General features: G+C 37.4%; 1 protein-coding gene across 3 annotated transcripts; it reads right to left on the reverse strand.

The window, feature by feature from the left end:
- Positions 1-59: 59 nt before the first annotated feature.
- Positions 60-9,096, reverse strand: LOC109048593 (NACHT, LRR and PYD domains-containing protein 12-like). 3 transcript variants are annotated; one of them, XM_042771520.1, is made up of 13 exons: positions 8,836-9,096; positions 7,801-7,890; positions 7,581-7,697; positions 7,191-7,427; positions 5,259-7,058; positions 4,535-4,708; positions 4,162-4,335; positions 3,167-3,340; positions 2,569-2,742; positions 2,341-2,493; positions 2,009-2,182; positions 1,460-1,633; positions 60-1,174 (listed from the first exon to the last, which is right to left on the reverse strand). In XM_042771520.1, the coding sequence occupies exons 2-13, from the start codon at positions 7,842-7,844 to the stop codon at positions 1,165-1,167; spliced, it is 3,405 nt and encodes a 1,134-aa protein (XP_042627454.1). In that variant the 5' UTR covers positions 7,845-7,890; positions 8,836-9,096; the 3' UTR covers positions 60-1,164. The 3 variants fall into 3 exon arrangements, with proteins under 3 accessions (XP_042627454.1, XP_042627455.1, XP_042627453.1); XM_042771521.1 differs by lacking the exon at positions 8,836-9,096 and adding an exon at positions 8,278-8,809 and having other exon boundaries at positions 4,535-4,630; XM_042771519.1 differs by lacking the exon at positions 8,836-9,096 and adding an exon at positions 8,278-8,809.
- Between the last annotated feature and the right edge of the window lie 1,954 nt (positions 9,097-11,050).

Below are 11,050 nucleotides of genomic sequence, written 5' to 3' on the forward strand. Positions count from 1 at the left end.
ATTACTTGGCTAGATAAATAGAAATACACAAAATATTACATGAGGCTATACCACATTCACAATGTTAACACCAATAACTTTATTCTTGACAACATATCAATTTAATCACAGTACTACTCAGGTTGCTTAAAATGCAATAATTTTTTTGCTGTCAATTATACCATTCTACACATATTAGTGTAGCAATTTAACATAGGTTTTAGATTTAAATGTAATATACAGAGACAGAAAAGCATCAATAAATTATGAGAAATGGAAGCCAGACCCATAAAATTTACAAATGGCCGGACCCAGTTTTACAACAAGAAAAAGGTGGATAATTCTCTTGCAGAACAGACAATGACATTCATATGTAACATGAAAAATCAGTAAACTATTCAGTCTGACCTGAAATGTTACAGTATACACAAGGAAATTGAATATAAAATATAGTTTTCTGTTTTCACAAAAATAAATAAAACAAAAGATCAGTGATGAAATGTTAGACTCCACTTCTTGAAAGTGCAACTAATATGTATTTAAGTAAATCCTACATTTTAAAAACATGGTTTGTTGTCATGTTTTCTAGTCATGTAATTTGTCGATAGGTGTGCTTTTATGTATAACCTTAGTTACAGCATGTTACATCGCTTTTGGTGAGACCAGTACATGTCCTTGGGAGCAACAGTGTGCTGATATATTTTGGTTGTGCACAACATTTTCGGTATTATTTGGATGTACATGCTTTCTTTAATTGTTCAATCATTCTATGTAAACAAATCAATGAAAACTGAAAATCCTTAAACTTATTCCACAGTTTAAGATGAATGATATCTTAAACTAAGAAAAAAAAAACTAACAAAGAAAAAAGAAATAACTCTTATTAACACCCAGATGTATGTTATTCATATAAAACACTACTTTACTTGGTTTGATTATGACCAACAACAGTTAAAATTATAGTAACACAAATAATAATAATGGATAATAATATGGTGTACAATTCATAAAATATTTTGTAGCATGATGATTCACGGAAAAAAAAAAAATCCCTGAAAAACAAAGATGAGTGACAGATGTGCTAAGCATGAGCAGGTGGGTTATCATGCTTCAGTTGTGTTCAGACATTCAGATGTGTGTAGAAGTATCAATCACAGCAACTCTTCAGTTCTTAAAGGACCGCATCTAGTATAAACTAATAAACAGTAAATTAGAGATACTCTTAAAGACAACTAAATAATTAGAATTACCTATTGACAGATTAGAGAGATTTGAGCAAAAAATACTGGCATTACACTTGTAAGTACACACAAAACATAGTGGTCATCCTACTGGTCAAATTTAGTCAGGACACTAAATCTAGCTTACAAGTCCTTAATATTTAGTTTGTGCTGAACTACAGCTGAGATATTACAGCACTTGTGACTACGTTACATTGTAAATATTAGTTAAAGTTGTATTTGATGGTATAAATACTCACTCAAAATTCTCTAATTTGTTTTGTGGGTCATCGCTTAGGGCAGAGAGCAGCTTCACCGCAGAGTACCCAAGTTTATTCCCAAATAGATAAAGATTTCTCAAATGTGAGGGGTTTGATGTCAGAGCTGCAGCCAGAGCAGCACAACCTTCATCAGTAATACCACAATCCCACAGCCTGCAGAAAGAACAAAGAGAAACTCCCTCCTGTTCATTGATTTCTTAAATGCCATGTATAATTTTGTTCAACTGTTTAAAAAATAAACCATATTTGCAATTCAAAACAATTTAAATTTGTCAAGGAATAGTAAAATAGTAGAAACAGGTGACCAGCTTTGAAATGTTGTTAATTTCATGAGTTCACTAAAAGAATAAACCTGTGCATTGCAATGATTTTCCCACTGGTAAAGGGTGTTTTAGGCACAGTCTTGTACATAACAATTAGGTACATCTTGTTTTCTCTGACTTGCATAAGATCAGCACAGGAGGCAACATTTTGTGAAAGACTCTTTTAGCCAAATTTGCTAGGTGTCAGTGAGAGGGGTAATCTTACTTTAATGTCTCCAGTTTACAGTGAGGGTGCTCCAGAGCAGCAGAGAGTACCTTCACTCCTGAATCACTGAGCTCATTCCTATCAAGATAAAGCTCTTTCAGGTCTGTTGAATTTAATTTCATAACTGAAGCCAGAGCAGCACAACCTTCATCTGTGACACCACAATTCATCAGCCTGTAGACAAACATGAAAAGTACTTTAGCAGCAAATTGATACTAAAACAAATGTAATGATACTAGTCATTCTATAGTGTCATTCTCAATTCAGTGTACTTCTATTACTAATATGTGTCTGAGTGGGGACAAGGAAAAGTCTGACTTTCACATTCTTACTTTAGTATCTCAATATTACAGAAAAGTCCAGCCGAAAGCTGCTTTACACCCGAATCTCCTAGTTTATTCCCAGACAGATCCAGATCTATGAAGTGTAAACAGGTTGATCTCAGAGCTGCACAACCTTCTTGAGTGATGCCACAATGCATCAGTCTGCAGTGGAACAAAGAATATTCAATTAACTCTCATCTCATATTATTAGGAGCATCAGACCATAGTGAATCTTACCTCAGTGTTTTCAGTTTGCAGAGAGGATTTGCAAGTCCACCAGAGAGCTTCTTCACTCCTGAGTCTCCAAGTTTATTCTCTGATATATCCAGTTCTCTTAAGTGTGAGGGGTTTGATGTCAAAGCTGATGCCAGAGCAGAGCAACCTTTATTGGTCACACCACATCTGATCATACTGACGAGAGAACAATGAAATTCTCTTCACTCTTTATGCTCAGCATATATAAAATAAGCTTAGAAGGAACATTTTATATAATACTGTGAAAATATTAAGTCATAACATAATTACCACAAACAAAAATAATTCACAGTGTAAGACAAACACTGAGTAAATTATGACAATTATATTTTTGGGGGTAAACTATTCATTTAATTCCTCAACATTACTTTTATGCATTTAGCAGACGTTTTTATCCAAAGCGACTCACAGTGCATTCAGGCTACACATTAAAAAAAAATTTTTTACCAGTATGTGTGTTCCCTGGGAATTGAATCCACGACCTTTTGCGCTGCTAATGAAATGCTCTACCACTGAGCCACAGGAACTCATAAAAAGATTTTTTTTAGATATATCAGAGCTTTAGGTGAGATTATTTTACCTCAGTACCTCCAGTTTACAGCATGGATTCTTCAACACATCCGAGAGCAGATTAATTCCTTTGTCTCCAAGTTTATTTCTATCCAGATAAACTTCCCTCAGGTGGAAAGGGTTAGAATTCAAAGCTGAGGCCAGGGCAATACAACCTTCATCAGTAAAGCCACAATTCCATAGCCTGATAAACAAAAAAAATAGTCCAGTATTTTTCCTTACTTCCTTGCTTATATATATATATATATATATATATATATATATATATATATATATATATATATATATATAAATAAAAAAGAATAAGTGCTAAAATTAACAACCCCACAACCAATGCAATACATTTTTTCAGTTTAACGCATTTAAAATATTTAACACAATTAACACAGAGGCGGAGCTAGGGTTGGCCACCCCACTCACAACTGCTGCTTCTGTCTCTTTTTTCTTGACAAGAATTGTGTTTATTTTGACGCAGAACATCTTTATGACCACATCAAATGGGAGACTTTCAGACGTGCACTCCAACTTCACCTCAGTACCAGGCGCTAGTCCAACGAGTGTGGAAAAGGTACAGGTGACGAGGGAGCTTCATAAGAACAACAGTGAAATGTGGTCAGATGAGATGTTGTCAGGCCATATGTCAGTAAAAAAACATTTTTCCTGTCCTGTCGGTACTGTGCTCATAGTGCGTGCTCTTCAATTGCACGCACAAATGCGACAGCATGCACTGTAGTCTGTATGTGATACCTGGCTTCAGTCATAAAAAAGTTGACATCAAACAAATATTAAAAATATACTGTTCTTTATGTTGTTTCTAATTTAATTTGAAGATTGAATGTGAAATTATTGCAATATAAAAGCATATTTAAAAACTTTAATGTTAGGTGGGATTAATTGCAATTAATTTCAGAAAACAAATATGCGATTAATTAGTTAATATTTTTTAATCGATTGACAGCACTAATATATATGCAATTGTGTGTGTGTTTGTATACATGATCTTACTTAAATATCTCCAGTTTACAGTATGAATTCTGTAATCCAGCAGCAAGCTGCTTTAGTCCTGTGTCCTGCAGGTTATTGCAATTCAGGCTGAGCTCTTTCAAGCTCAAGAATTTTGTTTTAAGCGCTACAGCCATATCAGAACAACTTTTGTCTGTCAGTTTACAGTTTGCAAGCCTGTGGGGGAAACAAATGATGTACTGATGAGCATTTTATCATATGATAAATTATACTAACAATAAAATGACAAGTAGTGTAAACATACAAAATAAATAAACACACAAACTTCCCACTCCATTTCAGCTCCATTACAAATGACTGCTTGTGAGGGTGTCCCTGTATCATGTTTAGTAGTTGCAACCTTGCATATACTTACCTCAGTACCTCCAGTTTACAATGTGGACCCTCTAGACCAGAAAAGAAGTCCATCGCTCCTTCATCCTTAAGTCCATTTCCATTTAAGTTCAGCTCCCTAAGACAGGAGTTCTTTGAACTGACAGCTGAGGCTAAAGCTTTACAACACTTCTCTGACAGTATACAATAATGAAGACTGTACAAGAAAAAAGATGATGAAATTACAGTAAATGGGATTAAAGTAAATCTCCAGATGCAGTGTAGAGTTTGTTTTAACCTGCATTAGACTAAGCATAAACATTAGACTTTGCACTTTCAAGAAAAAAGTAGCTTGGTTTGTGGACTATAAACTACTTTCACAAGTTTGACATTTCAGTTTCATTTGGACTACTGGTAATTTAGACTATCTGGCAAAACATGAACCAAGTTTCACTCTTACAAGGAGTAGGAAAGGTAAATCATACATACTAGAATTGTAACAAATACACACCAGGAGAAGATTCTAAAGTTTTGCTCTATAGAATTAAAAAAAATATTTAAACTAACAGATTGCTATCTAAATTTGAAAACTGAGACTTTCAAAACAGAGGGTTTGTTGAATTAATGTGTTTTAACAAATAAGTGATTAACCTTCACCAGTGATTAATTTTTGTTGTCCATGCTGATGAAGGAACATGTAATTTTCTACTCTTGTTATTGACTAGAAAGATTGTTGCCATATTAAAACAATCAGAAGTGGTACTTACTGGGCTGTTTTAGAAGCTTCAATTACAGGCAGCAGCCTCACAAGAACTTCATCAATGTCACTGCACATTCTGGCATACTTGCTCATGTGAAACACATCCAGCTCTTCTGAGGTCAGCAACACAAAGGCAACAGCTGACCACTGCGAGGGTGAAAGTCTTGTTCCTCTTATTGTTCCAGAATTAAGAAAATGCTGAACTGCCTTGATAAGAGAATGGTCACCCAGTTCATTCAGACAGTGGAACAGGTTGATGGACTTCTCTGGAGAGGGATTCCCCATTATCTTGTTTTTGATGTACTTAATAGTTTTTTCTGTGCAACCGGAGCTACTTCCTGGTTGTTTAAGAAGGCCTTTTAAGAGAGCCTGATTGGACTCCAATGAGAGGCCCAGAAAAAAACGAAGGAATACATCCAGATGCCCACTTGCACTGGCCAGGGCTTTATCAACAGCAATTTTAAGCAGGTCAGATAGAAAAATTCCTGGATTTGAGAACACAGATGGTGTGGTATATTGATCTGGTGTGATATTGAACACATTTATCTTATTGTTGATAAAGGAAAGGTACACATACAGGGCTGCAAGATGTTCCTGCATAGTCAGATGAACAAAGCAGTAGACTCTTCTCTGACACAGTACAAACTCCTCTCTGAAGATCTGAGTGCACAATCCTGAGTACACTGATGCTTCTGTCACATCAATGGCACACTCTCTCAAATCTTCTTCATAAAAGATCAGATTTCCTTCCATAAGCTGCTGAAAAGCCAGTTTGCTCAGTTTGTAGATCATATCTTCATCATTCACTTTCTTCTCATAGTCTTTCTCATTGTTGATTTTGGTCTGAAGGACCAGGAAGTGTGTGTACATTTGAGTGAGAGTCTTGGGAATTTCTCCACTCTCTGCTTCACCCAACATCTTCTCTAAAACAGTGGCTGAGATCCAGCAGAACACTGGGATGTGGCACATGATGTAGAGGCTCCTTGAGGACTTCAGGTGTGAGATGATTCTCTCGGCCATGATCTGATCTCTGATTCTCTTTCTGAAGTATTCCTCCTTCAGAGGGTCACTGAACCCTCGTACCTCTGTCACTCGATGGACACACTCAGAGGGAATGAGATCAGCTGCTGCTGGTCTGGAGGTGATCCAGATGAGAGCAGAGGGAAGCAGATTCCCTGCAATGAGGTTTGTTAGCAGCACGTCCACTGAAGCAGATTCAGTCACATCACACAACCTCACGCTGTTCTGAAAATCCAGAGACAGACGACACTCATCCAAACCATCCAAAATTATGAAAACTTTATATTCATCACTGTTTATTTCCAATTCCTTTGCTCCTATGAAAAATGTATTAAAAAGTCCCAGGAGACTGAGACTTTGATTCTTCATAAAATTGAGCTCTCTGAAAGGAAGTGGAAATATGAGGTGGACGTCTTGATTTGCTTTCCCTTCAGCCCAGTCCAGAATGAACTTCTGCACAGAGACTGTTTTTCCAATGCCAGCGACTCCTTTAGTCAGAACAGTTCTGATGGGGTTGTCTTGTCCCGGTAAGGGTTTGAAGATGTCATTCAGATTGACTGGTGTATCTTCTGTTCTTGCTCTCCTAAATATTTCAATTTGTCTGATCTCATGTTCATTATTGATTTCTCCACCTCCATCCTCTGTGATGTAGACTTTTGTGTAGATGTCATTGAGGTTTGTCAAAGTTCCCTGATTTGCTGTTCCTTCATGCAAACACTGAAATTTTTCTTGCATGTTTGATTTGAATTTCTCAAAAACAGCTGAACCATCATGTTCAGATTCAAAGCTGATGAAACAACAATAATAATTAGTTATATTATTTTCATTCATTTTGTTATTCAGTATGCATTGCCACAAGCTTGGAGCTGGTGGAAATTGTTAAACAAATACACTTATTACTGGAATAGAAATGACAGACCTTTGTTGTAGTACCATGTCTCCCTCTTTCTCAATGTTAGATGTATCTCTAGACCAGTTATTTCTGATGGACAGCATGCTGGTTATAAAAGAGTTTGAGCTCTCTCCAGGTGATACTGTGTCATCTTTTAAGTTGGGTGGATCAACAATAGACTTATTGCTTTTCATAGTCAGATAGCTGGGTGCTGTAGAGACTGATCTTGATCTTATTCCTGATCTTATGGTGTTTAGTCTGCCACTATTAAATCCGAAATATGAAAGCAATTACACAAGTTCAAATGATTACTGAAAAATGACTAGTGAACAGAACAACTAATATTGACAATCATTAATTACACATTTCATTTGTACGATGCTGGTGGTATGATTGCTTGATTGATGCACATCTTACCTGCTTTCAGGTGAAATTCTGCCATCTTTTAAATTTGGTGGATCAACAATAGATTTGTGGCTTTTCATAGACAGGAAGGTGGACTCCGAAGAGACTGATCTTGATCGCTTTCTTGATCTTAACAGTAAATAACAGTATAAATTTGATGCTGTGTAGCTTTTTTTTAAATGGGTTTTTATGTCATTGTGATGTTTAATTTGCTGTTATAAAAGAAACATACCTTGGAGAAAACTCTCGATCTTTTAACCCTTCTGCTTTGTCCATTGTTTACTGGAACTTCAATAACTTCTTCTTAGTGATTAATACAGAACTGCCCAAAATATTATACATTTTTTGTTATGCATCTATATTCCAAAGTTTATAGACAGTTATAGAAGTATTTAAACATGGCTCCTGTTTTTTTTTCTCCTTCTCAGTGGATTCAACTCACTGAGAGAAGAAAATTCAGTTTTTACTTTCAGGTTTACAAACTGATATGACCATTGCATATTATTGCCAATGTACCGTCTGATATGGCTCCTAACAAAAAGTGTGCAGTGTTGCTATAGGCCCATTCCCAGTTAAATGGGTAAAACATAGCAAAGGCTATACTTTCAGATCATACGCAGTTTTGGTACAAAATAACAGACATGTATAAACAAGAAGCTTGTCTGCAGTCGGATGACGAGCACTTACAATTTTTACTGTCAGTACTTACAATTTTGTAGACCTATTTACATGTCCCAAATTTGATCCAGCATGCAACAAAACAGGCCATAAGGTAATCGCATTTCTTGACGTACTTTCACTTTTGATTTCATTAGCACTTGTTATGAGAGAGAGAGAGAGAGAGAGAGAGAGAGAGAGAGAGCCTCGGGCTTTGAGGCGGGGCCTCCATAACCCTAACATCCTATATACGCGAGTCAACCAGGCAGCACATATCTATAACGGATAAACCAAATTCAATCAAATGCTGAACCAAACAAACTTCTCTCAAAAAGACAACAACCGCTTTATTCATCCTTGATGCAGACACAATATTATGAGCATCAACTTAACTACTAATTTCAATTAGACAGTCCTCGACTGTTATGGATTCATCAGGTAAACATTTGCACCCATGCTTAGTGGTTAAAGGAGCACAGCCATTTGAGTCTGTCCCCAATTTTCACCACCATTGGGTGATAAAATCGACAACAGTTAAATCTACACTACACCAAAATATCTAAACAAAACGAAGGAAAAGGGAAAAAAGTCTAAAAAAAAAAAAACTCACTCAAACACACTGCAACTCGCTCAGACGCTCACACGTTCATCTGACGCCCGCATATGCACACAGCAAAAGAGAGAGCAAGTGTGCCTGATGATTTACGGGTTGCCAACTAATTTTCAGGGGGAGTTCTTCTTCTTTTCAGTTTAACCGTGGTTGGCATCCAGCTTATTGGTGCATTACCGCCCCCTTCTGCTCCGGAGTGTGGATCAGATAATGGGTTAAAATAAAACTTAATATATTCCCTTTTCCCTACTAACACTTATATAACACTCACATAGGTCCCACACATAAAACACACACACACACACACACACACACACACACACACACACACACACACACACACACACACACACACCACACTTTAATTATCCATCAAATTCTGTTTAAGACTTCTGCTTCTCTTAAAATTGTCATCAGATCTGCCATCATGTTACATTAACATTAATTTTTCCTTCTATATTGGCAGGAAATAGAATTGCATTACATACGTTTGCACTGGAATGTCTGTTTGAAACACTGTCTGGAGAAGTGCATTAATATGTGTACATACTTTAGGGTGTCACATCCTCCCCGACAAAATGAAATAGGCTCCTATTACAAAAACTCACACATTTCAATACTTTCCTTTTTTCTTTTTTCTTTTCTTTTTTTTAACACATCACACTGAACACTTTTGTTCAATATACTGGCATTGTTGATGTGAAAGGTCTGAATGTGTTTATGTCAGTGTAAGGTGAAATCTGAAATGAATGTGGCACAGAATAAGGTGTTGTCCACACAGGTAAGTATGGTAGTGTATAAGCTGCTACACTGTTGAGTGTGGTCTGTGGTTGTATTGAGGGTTGACCCAATGTCTTATATGTGAACATGTCTTATTATTACTGGATCTTCTTCCGCTGGGTATTCCCTTGCATCATTCATCCGTAGACGCTCGATGGTAAGGATATGGAGCGGTGAACAGTTTCATCCACTGACTAACTGCTGCTGCTTTGGGTATCTCCCCCTTGTAGTGACACTTGTATTTGATCTTGCTCTCCACTTGCAGGTACTGGTGGCGCTATTTCTACCAGAGGATTCTCCTGACTTGGTTCTGGACTTGGCAGGTAAGTATTCTCTATTCTAGGTTCGGCCCAACTTGAAGGAATCCTCAGCCAAAACTCTCCACTGTCATCCAAATCCAAATCTGTCTTTTCTCCTGCATGGTAAGCAAGCTCCTTGCTCTGTGTCTCTCTGTCCTTTTGTCTGTTTTGCTTCTGCTTCACAGGTTTCCCAGGATCCGATGGAGTTTCTACAGGTAAATCATTTACCAACAACAGCAGGTCACTATCAATATTACCACATACATTCTTACCTCCAATCATGGTCTCACCTTATACACTACATCCACACCCACTTACACTTCTAACAAATACACTGTCTCCCTCCCATAACACTACAACTTTCCCATCCCCGGGTCTTAGCACTACACCTCTGACTTTATGGTCGTACTGGGCTTTGCCTCGTGCAATTGCCTGCTTGCTGTTCTCACTTGCTATTTGGTATGCCTCACCCATTCTTCTAGCCCACTGCAGACAAGTTCCATTGGCGAGCTGGAAGTTATACTCCCCATGGGTGCTCGAACATGAGTCACTGTTTTTTTTTTTTTGCTTTGATGCATGGACACTTTTTGGTAATGTACTCCTCTACTTCTCTCTTCATATGTGGCCAGTAGAACCTCTCCCTCATTAAGTGGATTACTCTTTCTTGGCCTACATGTCCCATCCTATCACGCAGGTGCTCCAAAGCAAGTTGTCTATACTTGGTTGGAAGAACAACCTGTTTTCTTCCATCCACGTGCCGATACAGGCATCCATCTTCCAAAGATAGTTTGCTCCACTCTCTTAAGAGTTTCCTGGCTGGACCCCTCACACTTCTCCTACTGTCTTCATCCGGCACCTCATCTGTGTCTTTCATCTCCATTATCCTAGAGATCACTGGATCATCCCTTTGAGCTTTGGCAAATTCAACCTTGCTTACAGGCGGCAACAAGAGGGCAGGGGAGGATTGGTCCATGTTTGTGTTTGTTTTGTGAATTTCTTGCTCTTTCATATGGACAATGTCTTATGAGGGTTTCAAACTTGCAGAACAGGTTTTAGAACAACTTTAAAGAAAGGTTTGATCCACTTCAAATGTTGACTACTGTATAGCGCAATAAAGTTTATTAGTTATTATAACT

Source organism: Cyprinus carpio, chromosome A15 (genome assembly GCF_018340385.1).
Source record: "Cyprinus carpio isolate SPL01 chromosome A15, ASM1834038v1, whole genome shotgun sequence".
Taxonomy (NCBI): Eukaryota; Metazoa; Chordata; class Actinopteri; order Cypriniformes; family Cyprinidae; genus Cyprinus; species Cyprinus carpio.